Raw genomic sequence first — 23,067 nt, 5'->3', positions numbered from 1 at the left:
GGTGTTTTTACAATAACGACACTATTGATGACAAAATGATGAGAGAATGGAGGATACGTTCGGTACATGTACGAACAAATCTTTAACACTGAATCTTTAAACTTAACTGACTACAATCAATCATCATTGTGACTGACATTGTGCCGTGAAACAGAAACATTAACAGAAATAAAATGGATAGGCTGCTGCGCTACTAACCGTAGCTACTAGTTTTATAGTGAACTGAATGTACCAGCTTCAACCAGCAACAGATTGAACATAGTATTGTAGCGAAGACTGCCAGAATCAGCACTGAACGTCGCGGCGACGTGTTCGCTTGCTGACGTTCAAAATGAAGTGCATTTGAACGGTGACACATTTATGAATCTTTATCCAGACTCACTGAAATGATTTGAGTCAGCAAAGTGATCCGTTGCTGAATTTTCCATGGAGTTCTTTTAAGCCGATTGGCATCTTTAGCTAAACAAACGTTGACCACTTTGGTAATTTCTTTTCCCTGTCTTGTACTGTGCATCACATGGAGTACGCCTGGTCACTTATTCACTATTACACAACAGAGTCTTCCAAATTAAGAAAAACACATTATTTGTTGTGTCACCATGCCCTCCAGAACAAAACATATGATCTGACTGCACCACTGGCATGACAACATTTTTTGTCAGCACCTAAGTGCTATGGTAAAGGTTTGGTTTGGTTTGGTTTAGGCACAAAAACAACTTGGTTCGGTTCAAGGGAAGATCGTGGTTTGAGTTAAAATTACTGGTTTGTTAAGGTTGAGGGAATCTATGGAACGACTGTAGTGATGGTAGTTGGTTGGGATACAGACAGCAGTCTCCCTTGTTAAAGTCTGAGGTCTTGTTGAGCCGTCCATCCACCCTGCTTGTCTCCCTCTGTGGACTTTGTGGCTTTATAACATCGCAGTCATAATTCCCGCAGCCAGTAAAGCGCTTTGTCACTCGAAAGTAAACATATGCTGTTTTCAGGTTTTTGCTGAAACGACTGACGCTGACATTTTTCTTGGGTCGACATGCGTCCATGTAAATTGTCGGTTTAGTTATCTAGACCAGACATCAGCTGTGGTTGTCTTTGGCTCGCCTTGCACTCAGCCAGGTGTTTCAGCTTGAGGTGGTTAAATGGGTTTGATGTGCTTTTGTTTGGTCATGATGATGTAACACTTGCAATATTAAATTTGATCAAATTAAAAACCATACTGGTATTATCACGAACATCATGATGCGGCATACCTCCAGTTGTTTTCCCTCCACAACTGCATCAAACTGCTGCTGCCACTGATTGCTTCAATGGCTCAACCCCCACCCCAAGACATGGTCCAAGGGCTTATGATAGAGATCAGTGCAGGTGGGGGGACTCAATTAAAAAGCCAATCACCCTCAGATAGACTCTATCTGTCCATCAACACCGCTCTGCCCAGCACATTTAATTGCTCGGCAGGATTCCCCCACTAAAGGCATCATCTGTCTGCCACAGATCACAACACACAAATTGGGTGTGTGTTGACAGATTGAATCTTACAGGAAGGAGTGCTGTGGTCTTGGATGTGCACTCCAACAACATGCAGGCTCACTGTCTTATTCAGGGAGATGTGAAATTCCCCGTATTACCCCTAATCAGTTGGGTTAACTGCTGGCATATTGACTGACTGCTGTATCATTGATCCAGCTGGGTGTTATGGAGTGTATCGTCATTGATTGCAGATCGACTACAGTGCATGATATGGCTGGATTCGTTTGGATCCCTGACTGTAAGCCAAGGAAATTTAAAAGGGGGGTGGGTGTACAAGGTGCATTGTGGGATGTCCTATGACCCTTGCTTATAGAGGTGCTGTCGTATCTCCACACCTGTCAAACCTGGACGTTCAGCCACAGGAGACTGCTGTATGCACAGACTCTGAACCCTACACACACTTACCCACAGGTTCTTACAATAGATTAGTGTGTCAAGGTCATGTATATACGTATGTATATATGTATGTGTGAAACAGACAGCAGCCAAATGGATGACTTTGCATAATGATAGATGTACCTGTCACTAAGCGAACTAAATCACCGAGACACAAGAGGTGACGGATCGTGAGGGTTAAACATCCAAAACATCTGCAGATACTTCATCTGCCGCTGTTTCATTGTCAGTAGTAAGACATGTGCTGGTAGTTATTTTGAACTTGCTGCGCATGAAAAAAAGACTAATATTTGTAGGTGATAGCAGCGAACTGAACTCCCCGTGCTGTTATTTCATCATGTCAGAAGATGACAAAATGTTCTTTTCCCTTTGCGTTTTCTCTTGTGGATTCAACCTTCGACCCCCAGTGTCCAGCCCACGTTTGTTTACCAAAATTGAGTTAAAGGGTGTACACGGAGTGCTAGAGCCTGTGTGTTTTGTGACAAACTGAGAGAGGGAGAGAGGGAGAGAGAGAGAGAGAGAGGAGAGAGAGAGAGAGAGAGGGAGAGAGAGGGAGCACGGAAAGTATTGTGCAAAAGTGGTGACTCTGAGGTTGATAATCTAAATAGTGAACACAAACAGAAAGAACTACAAGCTAACATGGATGATTACAACTTGTCAAACATCAGTGTGTGAGTATTTGGAATTTTTTGCTGCATTCTTCTGTTGAATACTTCTATAGAGACACTCTAGAGAAACCAGGCTTATCTTTTGATAGAGAAAAGGAAACTGTCATCGAACAACAAACAGATGTAAAGGGAGCTCGATTTTTAGATGATGTTGTCTGGCCATTGCACTGATCCAACTTTTCTTCTAGTAATGACACCATCTCTAGAGCTGCACACTCACTGCTTACTGGAAATGACTCATATGTGCAGAGCTTGCCCCCAGACTCTGATTTAAAGTTGCTCGACATGTTTCCATGGCTAGGATGGAAAGGTATGTCAATCTCGCATAGTCTCTCTGTGGTGATGTTTCCTCTTTCAACCAAGTGTCTTGTTTTGCTTCGGCCAAATATGGCGGGTTAACAGAAGGAGGGAGAAAAGGAAGGAACCCAAGAAAAGAGGATGGAAGAGCATTCAAAGTCAGCATTTTCAGATTGTTTTGGACCAATTTTGAGCTGGTATTGCAGGAAGAGTTTGCCTTTACAGAGTCTTTGGGCTGCTGCATCTCCTCTAGCCTCACTGCAGATGGTTTCAGCGGACCTGCACAAGGATGCTGCACGGACCACTGTGAACTTCGTTTCCAGTTGTACTGTAGGTCAACTGTTGGGAGAGGAAATTATGCAAACAACATGTGGAATCCATTTGGTGGTGGTGGTGGTGGTGGGGGGGGTGCCTGTGGCATTCCACAGGCTCTTTGGCTTTAACGCAACCGAATGTCGGTTCATGCAATGCGCCATGACTCCCCTCGATTAGCTGCTTCAACCAGGTATCAACACGGCACAGCATCAGTTGAAAAAGAGAGGAAAAATAATCGAAGTGAAGGCATGAGTAGATGAGTAATAGAGGTAAACACAGCTGCTGGCTTTTATTGAGTGGTGTTGGAGAGCTGGAATGGGTCAAACCAAGGGGAAAAAACTCAGCGAGCGAAAATAACTGCGCACACATTTGATGTAATAAGTGTCAGTGTGTAGGAATGTTTTGGTTGGTCCGTTATTGTCTGTTTCCATATGTGCTGTGTGTTGGGGTGGATTTGGTTGTGTCAGCACAAAGTGAGGTTAGATAGGGTAGGCACCTCATGATGCTGCATCAAGAGGACTCTGCAAGACTATTAAACACTAAGACAAATGCATGCGTGCATGCGTGCTTGTGTGTGTGTGTGTGTGTGTGTGTACCTGTGTACATGCGTTTGTTTGTACCACAAGAGATAGCAAGTGAGAAGAAAGGGCAGAGGGAGAGAGCTGGAAAAAAAAAAGTGTGTGTTTAAGTGTTTGAGCTGCTATTATTTCTACGTGAGTTGCTTACAGTAGATACTGTAGATGAGTCAGTGTGTTGGTGCCTGTGCATGCTTGCATTGTGTGCAATTATTGTAAAACATCTAGGTCGATCTTTAAGAGTGCATGTGAGTGCACATGTGCTGTGATGCATTCAGTAGACAAGCTATTGTGAGTAGTATGTACACAGTGCATATGTTGGGGGAGGGATCGCTCACACAAACACACACACACATTCAGACATACATGTTAGAACACAAACGCACACACGCACACACACACACATACAGTATCAAAGCCTCGAGGGATAAAAGGCAGTAGCCTACTCAAAGAATCCCCCATTAGAGCAGGAGTGTACTGTCATCCCTTGGGGAGGGGAGGAAGAAGAGAGAGAGTATGTGGGTGGTTGGCGGTGATAGTGGTGGTGGGAAGGATGCAGGTTATTGTGAGGATGCTAATCTAATGCATCCCACCTCCCTGTAAGGGCAGCCGATGAGAGCAGGGTTTCGCTCTGACCCTCAGTTTCAGTAAGCAGAGAGCAGCTATAACCTCTGCATGAGAGGAGCGGTGACTGAGTGCCGTGAATCACTTGCTTATACGTTCACGTACCGTATATTCTCACGGGCTTTTATTCTGAAACACACTGGCTATATTATTTGATGTTTCTGTTTTGTTGTGGTTTCCTCACACCGGAGCTGTTAAACCATTCCGGGGCAAAACATTCACCAGGGTTCCAGTGTTTTATTCACTGTGAATTCAGTACCGGACTGTGCCCACGATGCGCCTCTGTCAGTTTGAGATAATTATTAAGTGCTGCAGCGTGGTCACCTCAGCCCAGGACCTGTGCACCGAGAGTAAATAAGAGACGAGTACAGAGTCACTTAGTGCATTTTTTATTGATCCAATGGAGCTAACCTCTTTCTCTTTATCTCCCTCCTTCTTTCTCATGCACACATACATTATGGACCTAAACCTCAACATAAACATGCAAAGAATATTTGCTGTGTCTTTCTAAGAGGCTGTGCCAATTGCTCCATGTGTTTATCCGGGTTTGCTCAGCTCCACCTCCCCCTCCTTCGGTACAAGTGAGGTTTTTGTGTCAGAGGCTATTTTAGATGCACAGCCACTGACCCTACTGCATTTACTGAGGTGTGTGTGTGTGTGTGTGTGTATGTGTATGTGGGTGTTCGTGCGTGTGCGTGTGAAGGGTGTTCTAGAGAGGTCACCCGATTATGTTGAAACAAGAAGACATCACAGTGCATTGGAGCTTTAGTAGCTGTTTTGTGGCGTCTGTTTGTGGTTTCTTCAGAGCGGAACTCGATCTAGCCCTCGCGCAGAATATTTAACTTATTATTTCTCATGATTACATCAAAATGATCTTCAATTGGATATAAACTGCTTAGAATGGTGTCACAAATTGCTTTGACTTCTGAGTCAAAGCTCACTTGAGTAATGCCACCTCACTTTAGAGCTGTCACGGTCACAGCTTGTTTAGCTGTTTCTCTGCTGCATTTGAGGCACATGATGCAAGAGGATGTCAGACTCTTCTGTTTACCTCTCTCCGGAGCACTGTGGAGGAGTGTGTGTGTGTGTGTGTGTGTGTGTGTGTGTGTGCATGTTTTATGTGCATGCATGGTTGTGTGAGCACACTGTAGGTGTGTGTGGGAGGCTGTTTGTGTTGAATGGGCATCTATATTCTTCTTTCATGAGCAGAGCTGCAATATTGAGAGACAGAGTTTTGTGTGTATGTGTGTGTGTGTGTGTGTGTGTGTGTGTGTGTGTGTGTGTGTGTGTGTGTGTGTGTGTGTGTGTGTGTGTGTGTGTGTGTGTGTCTAAGATAAATATGGTTCATTGTGGGTGCAGGCAAAGGTCACAAGGTTTGTGTGTGTGTGTGTGTGTGTGTGTGTGTGTGTGTGTGTGTGTGTGTGTGTGTGTGTGTGTGTGTGTGTATGTATGTGTGCGGTAGCCAGATTGTAGAACAGAGCAGGGGCTCAGGAAGTCGTCTTCATAAGAAGTGCGTTTGACATGCAGACAGAGACACAGACAAACCAGACGGCGACGACTCTTCTTTTCGCTTTGAGTGTTTCCTCTCAGAATAAATAGCTTCTTCATTTCCCACAGTTTCACAAGACCTTAGATGGCTGAGGCGGTATCAGCGGAGGTGGGGATCTTTCACAAAGATAAAGTCACAGCAAAAAAAATTAGAAAAGTTCACAAAAGATTTCCCTTTGTCATATTGAAAGCTGATATTTTACAAATGTTTATAGGTGCTGAGTTTTCATCCCAACATTTGACACCTTAAAGAGACACTAGAGATGCATCTGACTGAAGTATTATGACTGGCACAACTTGATTATTTTCAAAGTGTGCGACGTTGCCAGTGCCTGAGATTTAAAAAAAAAAAAAATTGTGTTCAGTATGTTGAGCTCTGTTTCGGCCGACTTTTTGAGCAACTTTAATGAAAAACTGTACAGTTGTTTTCAAGTGTAGACCTACTGTAGTAGTTGTGGTGCTGTATGTAGTGTCCACTCAGCAAACAAATACTTTTCATGTGTGTGTGTGTGTTTGTGTTTGTGTGTGTGTGTATGCTGGTGAGGGCAGTGGACTTGAGCTGCATCCGGCAACCTCATCCCCCTCATCCCGACAGGATTACTGACATAGGATCCCCCTGCCCCTGGCAGAAATAGCAAGGACCCAAGGGCAATCCACCAGAATATGGGAACTTCCGTGGGCCTTGCTTGTGAGTGCGACTGTGTGTGGTTTGTGTTGTGTGTGTTGTCTGTGTATTTACATGGGTATCAACTCTATAAATGGAGCTGGTTTCCTCCCAGGTGCTTAGCTCCCTGGCTCAAGAACAGGAGTTTACTGCTCTTTCTCTCTCTCTCTCTCTCTTTCTCTCTCTCTCACACACACACACATACACACACACACACACACACACACACACACACACACACACAAATTATTCCTCCTCAGTCTTACCTACTCGTCATGTGTTGCTCCTGCTGTAGAGGAGGTTGTATCAGACTGTACTGTAAAGTATTAGATATGTACAGGAACTTTCATAATGAGGAGTGCAGGAGTAAAAAAAATATTGCACACCACATTGTTGCTGAGTTGATTTCCACATACTGTATCAAACCCTTCATTTAACCTTACATAATGCACAGCACTTCCTCTGCTATTATAAAATATACAATTTAAAACATGAAATACGATGGTGTGTAATTTAAACTCAGTGGAAAGAGTCTGTTTTTCTTCATTGGGTCACAAACATACTTTTTCTTTTTTCTTTTTTCTTTTTTTTGGAGCTGGGTTTCACCACAATGGAGTTTGATTTGTATTCTGAAGTACAGATCAATCCAATCAATACTCACCCTTTGCCACCTCCATTCAGCCTTTGCAAATGGTTTTGGTGTCCCTCTTTGGAGCTGTCTCGGTCTATTCTCCTCTGTGTCTTTGGCTTTATAAATGTCCATTTTTTTTCCCCATACATGGCATCTTATTGACAATCATTTTGTCAATAATATCCTCCCTCACAACCAGCCCTAAGTGCGGTCATACAAGGCTCTCATTAAATCATGAGTCAGTTTCTGAGCGTCAGTGCTGTATTTTGTTGCCAGTGACAGGCTCTTTAAATAAAATGATCCTTTATTTTGTGTTTATTGCGCTTCCGGCTTTTGTGACATCAACAAACAGAACCGCCGGGCGGTTTTTGAATCGCTGGCTACATGACTTGAGTAATAGAGGACTCAAAGGGGGACTCAAGGACAGTCACTCATGGCTGCCTCATCAGGTGAAGCTCGGATAGAGTCAGACAGATGCGTTATGACGTTCAGTTTAACCAGATAAGCTCCCCAAGTTTGTCTGTATGTCCCAGAAATGAAAACATCCAACACATGAGAAGAGGGTTCTGTCTAATAATAGCTGTGAAGAGAGCTGCGTTGTCCCTCTTTGGAACTGATTTATTCCCAGAGGAAAAGGACAGGGCATTTTAAGTGCATCAGTTGAGTGCATCTCTAAGGGGATTTTAACCCTAAAGGTAACTTTTTTCTCTCTTTTTTTCAAAGTGTAGTGCACATACACTGTTTTGATGCCATTGTACTTGTCGGTGGGGTTAGAGAAGTCCACGCTCCTATGAGCAGTGAGGTAGCAGCTCTCTGCTCTCTTGAGCCCCGTTCAAAAATGTCCCAGAAGCATCCGAAAGACTTCGCTTGCGGCTCCTGCCAAGGAAAATACGGCTTATGAAATGGAAATTCTGAGACCATTCACAGAGTGCCAGGAATGATTAGAACAAAAAAAAAAAAGACTGTGTCCATCTCAGTACATCTAGGAGTGAAGTCGTAGGGAAAACATACATCTCCACCTTTCTCACATAGACACACACAGAACAAATAGCACTGACACTGTTTATCTGGTATGTGATGTTTAGAGTTAGAAAGTTGTTAAAAGGGCAACTCCACCAATTTTTATTCACAAAAGTCAGTCAAGTTATGTTGTTGTACGTCTTCCGAGGCTCTACAGGTTTTAATTAGTCAGATATGATACACAACGCCCTGATGATGCTGTAAGAGGCTAGAATGGTCTCATGATAAAGTAGTACTGGTTGCATTATGGGAAACGTAGGTGGTTTGACGCATACTAGGGACTTGAAGTCAAGATATCTTGGCCTCTGTTGCCTTGATTTGGAACGACCTTATGGAAGTGCACCGCTGCTTTGCTGGGATACACCTTTGTGAGATTTTGACACTGAGGGAATTTTTAGAGTTCACCATAAGTTTTTATCTGAACAGAGGAGGAAGACACACTGTGGGGGGGCTTAAGTCAGCCATTTTTGAAGTTCACCATTTGATCTGCTTTAAGAGGAACTCTACGTCAGATCTTGTGTGGATAAGACAAAGGCAGACATCAGAAGCTACAAACTGTGAAATTTAGAATTTAATGTTTGAAGCCTTCTTAGCTATTTAAGGTGTTAAACCTTATTGCTTTTGAAGATAATGATCACTCTATGTTTGGATTATCTTATGTTTGGACAAGCCAAAGGGCCTCTGAGTTAAGCAGCTTTTAGCCGGACTAGTTTAACTGGTTTTACGAATTAACTAATGTTGAGCAACAAAATTGATTTTTCAATTTCGGGAAACATTTCAGAAAAACTGACACCACGTCAAAAAATCAGATTCTGGTTTTGACTAAATATGATGTGTCTGTATTTTGCCCTTGTAGAGCAGCACTCACCTCTGGTGGTTGAAGGTTTCAGTCTGTTGAACCTTTGACCACACCAGGCGCTGTTATTTGGCTGGGTGCAGTTACTCTTTAAGTAGTAACTCTGCAGGGAAGCATTTGAATGACTCTCAAGAACAGAATGAGGCCAATAAGATGAGGTCACGAACAGACACAGCCTAACATGAAGCAGACTGAGGTTGAGATTGAAATCAGCTGTGATTCAATTGTGGCACTATTGTGTCTGCACTGCGAGCAAACAAGATAAATATGTTTTTTTTTTTTTTTTAAAAGCATATATCAGACCTTTGTTTTCCAGGGTCTAGAAAAGTGTTGCTCAGCTACTTCTCTTTTTCTAGTGTTTTCTTTGTTACCTGTCTAATGAGCATGCTGCGAGCGTCCTCAGCTTTCACTACTTTTCTAAAAGTTGCACTGAGTGTCTCAAAAGAGAGGAAGTGGAGGAGTTTGCTGGTGAGCTAGTAGATGTGTGCTTGTTATCAGGCCAGTGTGTCACATTGGGGTGTCCAGGGGCACAGAAGAGGGAAGTGAGCTGTGGCAAAGAGGCCAGCAGTGCACAATACAGGCAAAACACAGGAAGCGCTCATCTCACATCACCTACAGCGCTGTGCTTTTTATGCATTTGCACTTGTAGCACTAGTTAACCATTTGTTTGTGATTTTGCAACATTAGAAATGTTTTTTCCTCGCAGTTTCCCCTCTCCTGCTTTCCCCTTTTTCTTTCTCTCCTCTCTTTGGTGGAGGACCGGGTGGGAGGGGGGCTGTTGGCATTCTTGCACCGTGTGCTTTGCGCTCGACCGGGCCTTGGCTCGGGTCCATATCCCCTCTCTACCCTCTCTCGCTTCTCTGACTACCGCCCCTCCTCCTCCCCGACTAAACACCCCCCCCACACACACACCCCCCACCCCACCCAACCTCTTCAACTCCCCTTGGTTGCTTCCCTAACCACCAATCCTGCCAGCAGCTCTGTGCTCTTCAACAAGCCCCCACCCTTACTCACTTCTCTTACTATCACCTTCCTTAATCCTTACTCATGTGTCTACAATAATTCATTGCACCCCTCCCACACCCGCCCCCACCCCCCCAATCCTTTTCCATCCCTCTTCCATCCCAGACCGTGGCAGCAGGTCCAGCCTCTGTGACACAGATGCACCCAGTTGCTCTGGGCGCTCAACATGGGAACAAAGCATTGGCGGGGCCCGTCTGTTGTAGTGTGTTTCAGGGTGCGTGGTGTTGTGTGTGTGTGTGTATGTGTGTGTGTGTGTGTGTGTGTGTGTGTGTGCGCATGTATGAAAGATAGAGAGAGAGATAGAGAGATAGAGATGAGAGAGGATGCAGAGTAGAGTACACACAGCCAGATACTAAAAGTGCTTTCATGAGTTTGTTTAAGCTTAACTTTCTCCTTAATAAAAAATGTGTTTGGTTGCTGTGTGAGTGAACATCCAGAGATAGTATCAGGCAGGATCTGTCTTCACACTCGCATGTACTGGGAGAACATGAACTTGCGGTGATTTACACCACCCACTCAACCAACGCACACCTTTTGAGCTTTTGTCCAATAAAAATACTTCCTGTTTAAAGCTCAGCGATTAACAATGAATAATTGCCTAAAGAGAATCCATCTTCATTTGATTCATAATGTGAATAAGGCATGAAGTCATGAATCGAACCCCCGAGAGTCATCCTGTGGGGCTTCATGTTCATGTTGTGCGTGTGAAAACATCTGCACATGTGTATATGAGTGGATGATGTCACTGCTATATGAGGTCAGCATCTGGTCTCAGAAGGTCAGAGGTTGTCTGGGGAAGTTCGTCACCTCTAATTGATCCAGCTAGTCTGTTCAGGGGTCGTTTGGCTGAGCTTTAGCCTTTCACTCCGCCTGGCTGCTATCGCCTCAGTCAGTCAGCACAGAGCCGATAGCCATCAGCGAGCGGCGAGATAGTGGACCTGAGGTCATAGATGTGGATATGTGGTGGGAGTTTCATTTCGTACTTGCATTAACAGGGACACAAATGAGCATAAACAGAGAAGCGAAGAGAGCAGCAGACACTGGAATATGTTTATTTCAAGCTTTTCCACTGCTGGAACTGCCCTCAATCTTCACCTGCTCCCTTTACCTTTTTAAAAAAAAAAATATTTTTTGAGGGGGCGGGCTGGGGGTGGGGTGGGTGGGGGGTGTGTGAAGAGAGGGCGGGTAGGAGGGAGAAATGAGATGCCTCAACACTCCACTGCCCTCCTCTCCATCCAACTCCCCCACACACCTGGGATGGCCATTTCATTTCAGAGTGCAGCAAATGGAAAGGTGATCTTAATCTACCCTGTTTCCCTCTAATCCCCCTCCCTCTCTCCATCTCCCACACACAGAGCCTCATACCGCTGATGGACAGCACACTGCTGGTTGCCTCAGCCTGCCGCCAGCACACCAAATTTAGTGATAGAGAAGGACTGGATACACATTGGTTTATTACCTTGAACAAATTCTCTTCATTTCAAACACAATCTTTGTTCTTATTTTTAATCTTTTTCCGGCTTGTGATCCTCAAGTTCTCACTGGTGGACACGATCCTTTTCGTGGGAGCAAAAAGCAGTTGACAGTCGGCTTCAATCAAAGTATTTCGACACGAACTCCTCAATACACAGCGCCCCTCTGTTAGCTCATTACTCAGTGTTAGGTCTCCCTCACTGCTGTTAGCTGTTACAGTCACAAGTAGAGGTGCCTTGCCATTGATTTCCTATGAATAGCTTGCTGCAGGCCAGTTCATTAGGCACACCACTGGATTAACTGGACTGGAGGCACATGGGGAGAGGTTGTTGCTTTTGCATATCTTTCTGTGGAATGCTGGGAAAAATTTCAAAGGTGTTTTGACTTTTATTTTCCAGTAGGAATAGTGTGCAATTTAACAAAGAGAACAAATAAGTTTGGATGATAGATTTTTTTGAGGCCCAAAAAAAAGAAGCTCTTTCTACAAAATGAAATTTACCTCATGGGGAAAATGGGAAAATTTTAGATTTTATCTGAAGTGTTTCACTCTGATTTTTATTTATTTTTTTCTCTGAGGAAGAGAAAATGTCTCCACCAGAATGATGGTCATCTGGAGTAAAACAAACCTCACTTTCAGCCTCTCTTAGTGCACTCGTCTCTCTTCCTCTCCTCAACACATGGCTTGAGGCTGGACTGAGGCTGCAGCTCCACCCGCCCAGGCGTTACTATGGCAACGCTATCTGGGCCTACCAAGACCTGAAGCCGAAGGACATCCTGGACAACAATACAATAGCAGCACAGCCAGGGTACCTGAGGGACTTAGACCTGAGAGGCGAGATCTGGGGGGGTTGCAGACTGAGTAAATCCTCCTTCTTTCTCTGCCTCCCTCGCACACAAACACAGTCAGGATTAGCTTTTCCCAGAGAATCCAAGAGGTAGTGGAACAATACTTGGCATTTAGTGATTCTGGTGTGGCAATTTTGAATGAAATTTAGAAAGAAAAAGAAAAAAAAAAAAGAGAAAAAAAAGAAATGTTTTTTGGTAACTATTTTGAGTGGATTTTCGGGTGAGTACAAAAACTTAGATGTTTGAGATCTTAGATGTTTGGTGCAGTTAGATGTTCAGGCTACCAGCTGCATAGAGAGAATACATGTCATTCATGATTGTCCGAGCTATTTTTTTTTTTAATTTTTAAAATCACGATGCCGCGGCACTGATGACTTCAAGGATTGGGCCACACTATCCAGCTGCTGGTGCCAACAGTGGAGAGTAATAGAGATGTTTAGAGTCTATTTGCCTTGCTTGCATTCCTCCATGTACTGCTGCTAAAATAATAAGAGGGAGGGTTACCTCAGGTCGGCCCCAGCTGAGGGATACGGAACATGCATTGTTGTCATTGGCTCCAACTGAGTATTCCTCTTAAAGCCACAGCACGGAGCTGAGCAGCCGGGCACTGCTGCCCACTTCACAGAGGCGCAGTGCTCAGAGACAGCACAGGGAAGGATGGACATAGAGATGTACTAAGAAGTGTGGTATTGTGTGCGTGTGTGTGTGTGTGTGTGTGTGTGTTGTGTGTGTGTGTGTGTGTGTGTGTGTGTGTGTGTGTGTTGTATGCAAGTGCCATAATGTGGTGTTAATATTACATATATCATCATGAGTAATTATTTGTCAAATGTCAAAATTTCACTCAATTATATATATATATATATATATATATATATATATATATATTTTTTTTTTTTTTTTTAATCAGTGGTTCGAGATGAAAGTCTGTGCAGCTGCGCTGCTGCCATTGCTGTGTTGAGTAACTGCATATCAAAGCAAGTGTTTGTATTCCATTGAAGCCTTAAGAGGATTTTATTCCATGTTATGAAGTGTTATTAGCTCCACAGCAGCCCACCAGGCAATTGAAAATCTTTGTTATGGAGAAGAGGGAGTCATGCTGTGCACTTTCTGAGTTTATACAGTTTGCGCTCATCTCTTGTCCTGCAGATTCTGATGGTTTTGAAACATTAATTTGTGTCTATTTAAAATGTGTTTATTTCTCAGTGGGTGCGAGCACAACATTGTAGATGTCCATGTGTGAATAGCTGAGTGTGGGACCTGCTTAGTCATGCTAAAAACACCCGTCTTACACCTCCTCTGTGTCCCTTCACAGGCAGCCTCAGAAACAGGATGTTAATGCTTGACGGAATGCCTGCAGTCCGAGTCAAAGCTGAGCCCCTGGAATCGGAACAAGGGGTAAGAGAGCAGTTGTTTTCCAGACAATTCCCTTTTTTCCTCCTGCTTTCCTTTCCTTCTTTCCTCCTCCCGGCGAAGGGGCCGATAATCACTCCCAGGCTTAAGCAAGTGAGTGAGAGAGTGAGTGAGTGTGGGGGCTAAGAGGAGTGGTCGGAGAGCATGGTAGTAAGCAGGAAGAGGAGAAGAACCGAGAAGAGGAGGAGAGCCACAGCTGGAGCAGGAATGCATTGGGGGAGTTTCGGGGAGGTGACTGGGGCCAGCGGAGAGTCTGTGCTGGCTGGGGGTGATTGTGCAGATGTAGTCACTGCTCCAGGGAGGAGGGTCACATGGGAACCTCTAAATCTTATCTATCTCTGTCTGTTCCTGCTCCTTTATGTCTCTCAGTTTCCCTTCATCCTCCCATCCTCCATCTTTCTCACAAACATACATGATTCATCTCTCTTTAGTACACGTATGCCAATACACACACACAAACACAACACACCACGGTGTACTCATTCTCTGTAAACACTATCACTGTCATTATTTTTGGGTTTATTGTTCAATTAAACAGTGTGTACTGACCATTTTGGGTATAATTGAGTTACCTCATGCAGGGTTTCATGGCCCACATACAGTATCAGCGCTCTCTGGTCCAACATACCTAGAAATAAAGTGGTCTTGTTATGGTGAAGCTGTTGCTAGGTAACCTGGGCTTTGTGTTGCTGCCACAGCTGTGTGTGCAGTGGGTGCAAGCCACTTAATATTTGTAATCATGATGAATTAGTGTTCCGTTATTATTGATTTCCATTCATAACATATCAATAATATCTTGACCCGTAATATATCACCAAGAGCACTTGGTAGGAGAAGAGCAAAGTAGTTTCTGTTGAGACAAACATTAGGCCGTGATGGATGAGAAAATTACCGACTGCTGATAACCCATCAGGTTATCTCAGGTCTTGTAGAGAATTGTTTGGCTGTGGAGGTGCTGTGTGTTGATAAGAACCAACTCTGTCTCTCCATATCTAAGGACTTGACAGGGAGGCAGCAGGTGGTTACTTTCTGGGTGTCCTGTTCTCATCTTTGGCTCCAGGGTTTGAGAGCTGAGCTCTTGCACTGCTACCTAATACCTGGGGTTTTGAAGTCATTCTCCATACGTGCAGTGATGTCAGTCACAGACAGGATGTAAGCGCTGCAGCCCACACAGCTTTGAAGTGCACCGAGATCCAATCTTGCCCTAACAGACTGAGCTTCCCTTTCGATGGCAGATGCAGACAGACAGTTTAGGCTGCTGCAGAAATGTGGTCTTCATTTGGGTGGCGGGGGGCCAAGGGCTTGCTGGAAATGGTCTGCCTCGTTAGACAATTCGCCCGCAAGGGCCTGGAAAATCTGCCCCGCTAACCAGTATCCCCTAATAAAGACAATGGCATGAGGACAGAGGCAGGCAGGCAGGCGGGTCGAGCATATCTTTATATGTGTGTCAGTGTGTGTGAGTATGTGTAGGTTTGAGCGCATACGTGTGTTTGGATCTGTCAAAATGAAAGTGGGGGTGGCTTTAGTTTTCCATTTGTGCTGGCTGAGATCTGTTTGAACCTAACCCCAAAATGCAAATGCGTTTCTGTTTTTTACTTTTGTGTAACAACGTGCAGTGTTGTTTTGACCTTTCCACACAAGTGTTCCCTTTTTTTTTTTACTCAGAGGATTGATCAATGTTAACAAGTTCCTTGTAACTGACATTATCCCTAACTGCGATGATTATGGTGTTACCATGGAAATGAGCCTAACACTTGTGAATAAAGAGATACATTCTTCGCAGCACATTGTACACATTCTTTTATACAGATGAAAAGTGGAAAATGCTTCCTCACATTATTTCCCAAATGGTTTGATGTCTTGATTAACCATTCAGCACAGGACATGCAATTGGTCAGAGACACCTGGAGTACAGAAAGATGAATTTTGAATTGAAGCCGATCATTACAGGTCAGATGTTAAATAAAAATGTTCCACCTTTTGAATTGTAGCTAAAAATTTGAATATAACATGACAGCTCTTTTGGATATGACCAAGTTAGCTTGATATTGCTGTTATTGGTTCAGTTTGCTAACTTAGGAGTCCTCTTGTGCTACCTTCTTTAATCAAGTCACAGTTACACATTTTAGAAGTTTATCGCATGGGTAACAGTGCATTACTACAGGATATGTTTGATGTCTTCTGCTCAACTAACTGTCAAAGTAACTGCTTTTTAGAGTTCAGTTTAAGCAACAACTTGTTGAATGTTGGTGTCTTTATTGCTTTCACCTACATTCGAAGGAGAATGCCACTTGAGGATATATTCTGCTTTTTGTTACATCGATTATACCATAACCAAAGAGGTCAGGTGCTCACAAGTACAAAAGCTAACAATATCTGTCCTTTGTAGCCATTAGCCTCAGTATAATCACATGCCACACGTAACATTTCCTCAAGTGGCTTTTATCAAAGCAGGTCCTAGCAATGAATAAATCATAGATTAAAAAAAAAAAAAACAGCTTAAATCTGTAGTAATCTGTATATATAGATTTAGTGGCAAGTGCAGAACTCTAGCAGCCGACACACTCCAAGGGCCCTCACTGAGGAAGCTAAGATTTCCAAAACACTCATATCAGCCTCAATGGAGCTAATGGCTTCAAAGCCTTCAGGCAGTATAGCTCCAGGCAGTCTGTGACACTCACATCCTATACACAGCATGTAAACACAGAGAGATCACATGCAAAAGCGACTGGAGGATTGCTTGAGGCTCTGTCAAGAAAGGCTACATCATCAGTGAATGCAAGAGAAGCACAGAAGACGTTTCATATGACAAACGCACTTTGACAATTAAGTGATATTTCTTTGAACTGTTCTTAAAAGGTCGCCATTAGATGACCAGGGACAAAATCAGTTGAGAAACCTACATAGTCCAGTCAACCAACCTATCTTTGGGTTAAATCTGAAATCTTCTACAGAGGAGGGTCAGCAGTGAGTCACCCCAAGGCTGCATTACTCAGCGTCTACACAGAAAGCATTTTAACTCCATTTTTCAGTTGTGTGTCTCACATATGTCTGATGGACCAGATATGCTTCTGTTTTAATCAATCCAGCTGTCTACACAGGCTGCGTAATTATGGTAATGGCTCGCGTTTCACTTGTGCTATATGCACGTAAGAGTATTTTTACCGTCAAGACTATTTTCTTCAGTTTTACACGCGTACAGTGATGGTGTATGAGATTCTGTGATATGCACTCAATAAGTGCCTGAACGCATGCTGTGTAGGTACAGACGGAGCCGTGAAGTTACTCTGCTGACACGCTGTTCACACTACGCCTCCTGTGTAGACACGTTGTTAGCTTTATGAGTGCAGAAACTCAAAAGTGGAGTGTTGTGTTAGTTCAGCCAGAGCAATAAAGTAGAGCCAGCATCAGCTGTTTGGCCATCAGCTGATGAGTAAAATCCAATCGTATTCATTCAGGTACAGTAGGGATGGGAGTTGAGAAGATTTTATTGATACCAATGCCATTATCGATTCTGCTTATTTGGCCGATTCTTCATCAATTCCTGTAATGATTTCTGATCCATTTTCTGTGTGGAAAAAAAGTAGGCTTACACAGATTTTTGCCACAGTGTCACACCTGACACCCCAGTGCTCCCACCACAATCCTCTCTCCTTTAAAACTGCTTCCTCCATCTGTCAGTCTAAGAATGCGTAGTCCTACACGTAACAGAATGAGATATAAACATATAATATTTATGGAATTGAATATTTTCAATAGAACTGTAAGATAAGTGGATACAATATTATCAATATGAAATGTAGAAAATAATGAAATATAACACAGAGCTTTGGCTCTGCTGCCTGGTAATTAGTCCAGTCTTCGACAATATGATACAATTAGTTTTGGCTATACAATGTAAACATAAGCCTATAGGCTATGGCTGCAGCTTTATTATTAATTAGCTATTCAGCTGCATCACGCCCATTCATTCATTCAAATGGCCTCCTCCAGATTTCCTCATTTCAAATATAAAACACTGTTTATGCTGTGGCTGAATAATTGATGGTTATTATTAACTGAGAGATGTGCATCCATATTGCCCAGCATGCCCAGTTAATCAACATTTAAATTCAATATTGAATCAATAGTCAATGTCATTCCATTGCTTTCCATCCTGCATTAGTCCAGAGTTGTAATAAAACCGACCAAGAGACTACATAATTATTTTTAAAATTATGTGCACCATATATTGCCTGAACCGCTCCATACAGAGGGTGCGTTTCATTTGCTGCGCACACATATGGTCACTGGTTCATGCGCGACACGTAATCCTTTCCGAGCTGCAGTTTATAAACACTGGTGCCAGTTGGCGTTTATCAAACGCAATAAATAGTTGTATTTCGCTCTCACTTTGGTCAAGACATAAAGTCACAGAACACAGCACAGACAGACCGAGAGACGCCCCGCCCAGCTCAGTCAGAAACAGACAGAGACAGATGCACTGCAAGCTAGCACTTAACGTTAGCTGCTATTATTTGCTGACATCAAACTTGGAGAGGAAAGAACAAGTTTACCTGACTGCTGTTCCCACAATTCACTCTCATGGTGCGTCTCTTTCCTCTTCCCGTGACAACGCGATAGTTCCGCTTCATCCTCTCATCAAAGTTGTAAACACTGACACCTGCATACGTAACATAACATATAATAACCCGACAACTCTCACTAAATTAAACTGATTCCCCTGTGCCATTACCACCACCTCAAACATCTCCTATTGAAGCTTTTGCTTGACTTTACTATACATCAATCAACCACGCGACATTAAAACCAGCAACTGGTTTTAATATTGTGGCTGATTGGTGTATCTAACAACCGTGTATATATATGTTTATTAAGGTGGATTAGTTCACCCAGCAGAACCGTTATTACTCCTCCGATTCTTTGAGAGCTCCCTTTAAAAGGCAGTGTCTCTTCCGCCAAATATAACTGTATAACTGTTTGCTATAAATGGTCAATTCCTTGAGGGAAGTGTCTCTGACTGAACTGTTCTACAATGAGTTTCCATGAAGGAGGTGTGATGATTTCTACATCACAGGACAACCTAAAGGATCATCTTACCCAGTTTTCACAAAGACTGGGGTTGAGCTTATTACAGATGTGATACCTAAGGCTGCTTGTATCCTCACAAAATAGAAAAAAAGCATTAATCAATAAAATGTTTATATTGTTTTTTTCCCCCAAAGCATAATTTTATACATAAATTCCTGTAGAGACCCTACTGAAAGTATTTGGTGGGTGGTATTATGAAGCAGACCATAATGTGCTGTGAACCTTGACCTGACACCACTGACCCTGAGCTGAACTCCACCGAGGTCCAGAGGTCATCAGAGGGCATATTTCAAGGGGTAGGGTTTGTTTTCAAACTGAGGAGGAGTTACACAGGGAGAAGCACTTTTTGATTCATGGGGTCGTAACATTTCCTGTAGGCTGAAAACGAGTATACAAGTCTGGAGTAAAAATAGCAGGCTACTACATAAAAGAACATGCACACACACACACACACACACACACACACACACACACACACACACACACACGCACACACACACCACTCCAAAAATTCGTAATACACCGCAGATCCACTCTCAGCCAGCATTACATAAGGGGAAAGAAATGTGAGTCTGAAAAACAAAAGTGAGGACGAGAAATCCACAGTACAGAACATTTCTCATTTCTACTGCAGCTGAGTTTTTCCTTTAACTTTAATGAGCTTTTCCTGTACGATTAGTAAGAATCCTGGATATGCTCACTCGCTGATGGCCTTAACTGTGAGTCAGCCTCTGAGAGACTCCACTGGGAGGATCAACACCACTCGCCACACACTCTAGCACCCCTCCCACATCAAACATAGTGAGTGTAGATCAGCTACATCACATGTAACGTGTTTAATTTGACATTAAAACAAAAGACTGTGATATCAAAGTGTGTCCAAAGTTTGAGAGTCAGGAGGAACAAATAGTAGCAGGGTGAGTGTCGTTTTTCTTGCTTTGTATGTTCTCCATTATCTTTTCCGAGTAAACAGGTTCCTGAAACTTGTGCAGACAGATGGAGCGGTTGTGTTACAGTCTGCTTGGTGTTAAGTGAAAGATATGTTGAGGGATACACCGAGCCACCAGCGTTGGCCTTAGGAGGCCCATCGCTGAGAGACAGAGAGAGACGGTCAGGAAATTGAGCCCATATGATGTTTTTCCACCGTCACAAAGGAGATTTAGGAGAGATACAAGAGGAGCCAAGAGAGCTGCGTTTCTGTGGGAGTGATGGAAAACAGGAGGAAAAGAGAGAGAGAGCAACCCACGCCAAGAAAAAGAAAGAGAGAGAGAGAGAGAGAGAGAGAGAGTGAAAGGAGGCGAGTGTGAGAGACACTATCTTTACTTCTGTATTTCATCTGCGAATGACATCATGCTAACCATAGGGACTTCATGGGAGGAGTTGAATGCTTGAATGAACCTGAAGAAATTAACTGGTCCTTTCTGTATAATTTTCACATATACCTTTCTGACACATCTCTATCATGCAGTCTTGTTTCTGAATGTGATCATTTATACAGAAACAACTGTCCTTACTTTTTGGTTAATGAGACAGTTCAGATTATTGCAGAACATTAGTGGAAATGTGAAATTTAATGCCATAAAAACATCACTTGTAAGCAAATTGTGTGACTTATTTTTTTCTTCCCTGTTGTGAGTCTCAGGTTTGTGTAATTGTAAGACATTAAAATGACATAAGTGATCAGTGATGATCAGGAAAATCTAACATCGTTTTTTTTTTCCTCCCGCAGTCGCCTAAAGTGCGCCCTTATTCTGCGATGGACGTCCCCTTCTTCCTCAGTAGAGTTAAACCCGAACCCCCAGAAGACCTGCTCGCTCACGACCTGCACTTCCACACACAGACCGAGCCTGTCGACCTGTCAATCAACAAACCCCGCCCCTCCTCTTCATCCACCATCCCCACCACCACGACCTCATCATCATCCCCTCTCAGATCCGCCTTCTCCCCGTCTTCTCTATCGTCGTCATCCTCCTCCTCCTCCTCCTCCTCCTCTCCATCAGTTATCACCTCAGCCTCATCGGTGCTCACACCAGGCCCTCTGGTTGCCCCTGGCGCCGGGGTGAGAGGTCAGCCGTATTTGCACATCCTGCACTCTGTGCCGCCGCCTCCTTCGAGCCCTCTGAGCCTGCAGGGAGCAGGGAAGCTGGCTAGCCATGTTCACCGCATCCCGGTTGTGGTACAGTCACTGCCCCTCATGTACACCACTGCCGTTCGATCACCCTCCAGCCTCAACAACGCCATCATGCTACCTCTGCTGGATGAGGTCAAAAGCCAGGGCAAAGGTGAGACCGCTCTCCAAATTTACTACATATTCATATGGCTGACTTTGTTTCTTTGGGATTTATATTAAATCTCATTTTCCGTTAGAAACACTGTAATTTCTCCAGTAATTATTGAAACACTGTTAAATCTGTAAAGGAAATGAGAATGCATTATGATTCAGTCTTTGTCCTAATGCTTCATGAATACATTAGTTTTACTTTGCATCAAAGTCTCTCAAGAAACTCTAGCCTCCAGCATTAATAGACACTTTCTCAACCTACTGAGAAATATCAATTAGAAATCTAATATCTCACAGATTATTCACTTAAATCAAAATAGTTAAATATTTTTAATCATCAGTTGTCCGCCATGACAATACCCTTCAGTAATATCCCTGCTAAGGAGTGCTGAAACACCCCAAAACTTTAACTGAGAACCTTTTACGAAGTGGAATAAAGTGAGTCCATAACAAGAGGTGACACAGACAGGTCCCGGCTGTCATTTGGCAATTTAGAAGTGGTGATGTAGCATGAGATATCCCATTGATGAGCTGTGTATAGTGCTATATGTGTCTGTCCAGATGTCCTGTGCTGATACACCCCCTCAGGCAATAATACTTCCCCCTTTAGAGTGAAGATGAGCTTAACAGGATCCCATCTTTTTACCGACAGAGATTTGGCGTCGATGTCTTAAATAGCCTCTAGTGCAGGTAACCGCTTGTTACCTTTCCCTCTATAGAGACGCAAACATCTGAGACAGTGTGAGTATTAGACCTCTTTGGCCCAACCTAGACAGTGTTATTGGTTTTTCTCACTGGGTGTGGTTTTATTGCCAACCACAGTGAGAGAGCCTACAGTAGGTGTTTCTCTGAGCCGTACACAGGGCAACTGTTGGTTGTAAAAGAGGTTGCTCCTCGTCACTCCCTGCAGGATGGACAAACACACTTGGACTTTTAAGTCACACCCGTGCATGCACTGTACATGCAAGCAAACAAACAGATGTGTAATTAGAGCATGTGCTCAGACAGACACTTGGCTGACTGGGTGGGGTGGTCCTCAGAGATGGGCGTTTTAAGTGCTGGATGTCTGCTCCAGAGGAGAGGAGAGGAAAGAAGGAAGGACAGGAAAAACAAGACTTGCATAAGAGGGTGTGGATGGATATTGAAGATGGGTGGCACTTCCACAAACACATGCACGCACATATGCACAGCCCACCGTTCGCGGTGCCCAGCTCTGAAGGCTCCAAACACAAAGGAAAAGGGGTGAATGAGAATAAAATGTTGGGTGTGGTGGATGGTCACTTTTACTGAGACAGCAAACAGAACATTTAGCTATTACTTGAACTTAATGTGTTTTCCCACAGTCAATTAAAAACAATGTAGTGCTACAAAACATCACATTATATTTCATTTCGGATATACGTTGATTTTTCTTTTGGTCTTGCGTTATCTGGAGTTTTCCCTGTCAGGTCTCACTGTTGGTTGATGGCAGAACAAATAAGTTGTTGACATCAGGGGAGTCACACACTAAAGCCCTTTCTGCCCATGTGAAGTTGAATGTGATTATTGAAGCTCTCAACATAGATACAAGAACACTTGCATGCACACACACTTGCATGTACACACACTCATCCACTCTCCCACATGCACACGCACACACACACACACACACACACACACACACACACACACACACAGGTTGGCCATCCTCTTTAAGAGAGGGCGGGTACCCTTCCTTTCACTGCTGTCTCCCTGTCTCCGGCAGGAGGTTGCCATGGAAACAGGGCTTGACTGGAAACAACAGGAGAGAAAGAAAGAAATCCGGTGCTCTGCCCACCTCTCCACC

General features: G+C 43.6%; 1 protein-coding gene across 3 annotated transcripts in view; it reads left to right on the top strand.

Annotated features, from left to right (window-relative positions):
• The window catches only part of klf12b (Kruppel like factor 12b), a 39,553-nt gene that overhangs the window by 2,191 nt on the left and 14,295 nt on the right, over window positions 1-23,067 (top strand). For 2 of the 3 annotated variants that reach the window (XM_056388644.1, XM_056388646.1), the window contains exons 2-3: window positions 13,773-13,855; window positions 20,691-21,243. In XM_056388644.1, the coding sequence (XP_056244619.1) occupies window positions 13,773-13,855; window positions 20,691-21,243 (636 nt within the window). Of the gene's footprint in view, window positions 1-11,917; window positions 12,681-13,772; window positions 13,856-20,690; window positions 21,244-23,067 lie in introns of those variants that run through there. The other variant, XM_056388645.1, reaches the window with a different exon arrangement.

This window comes from Seriola aureovittata, chromosome 11 (genome assembly GCF_021018895.1).
Source record: "Seriola aureovittata isolate HTS-2021-v1 ecotype China chromosome 11, ASM2101889v1, whole genome shotgun sequence".
Classification (NCBI taxonomy): domain Eukaryota; kingdom Metazoa; phylum Chordata; class Actinopteri; order Carangiformes; family Carangidae; genus Seriola; species Seriola aureovittata.
The sequence above is the reverse complement of the archived record's forward strand: the minus strand, read 5'-3'. Positions and strand labels throughout refer to the sequence as shown.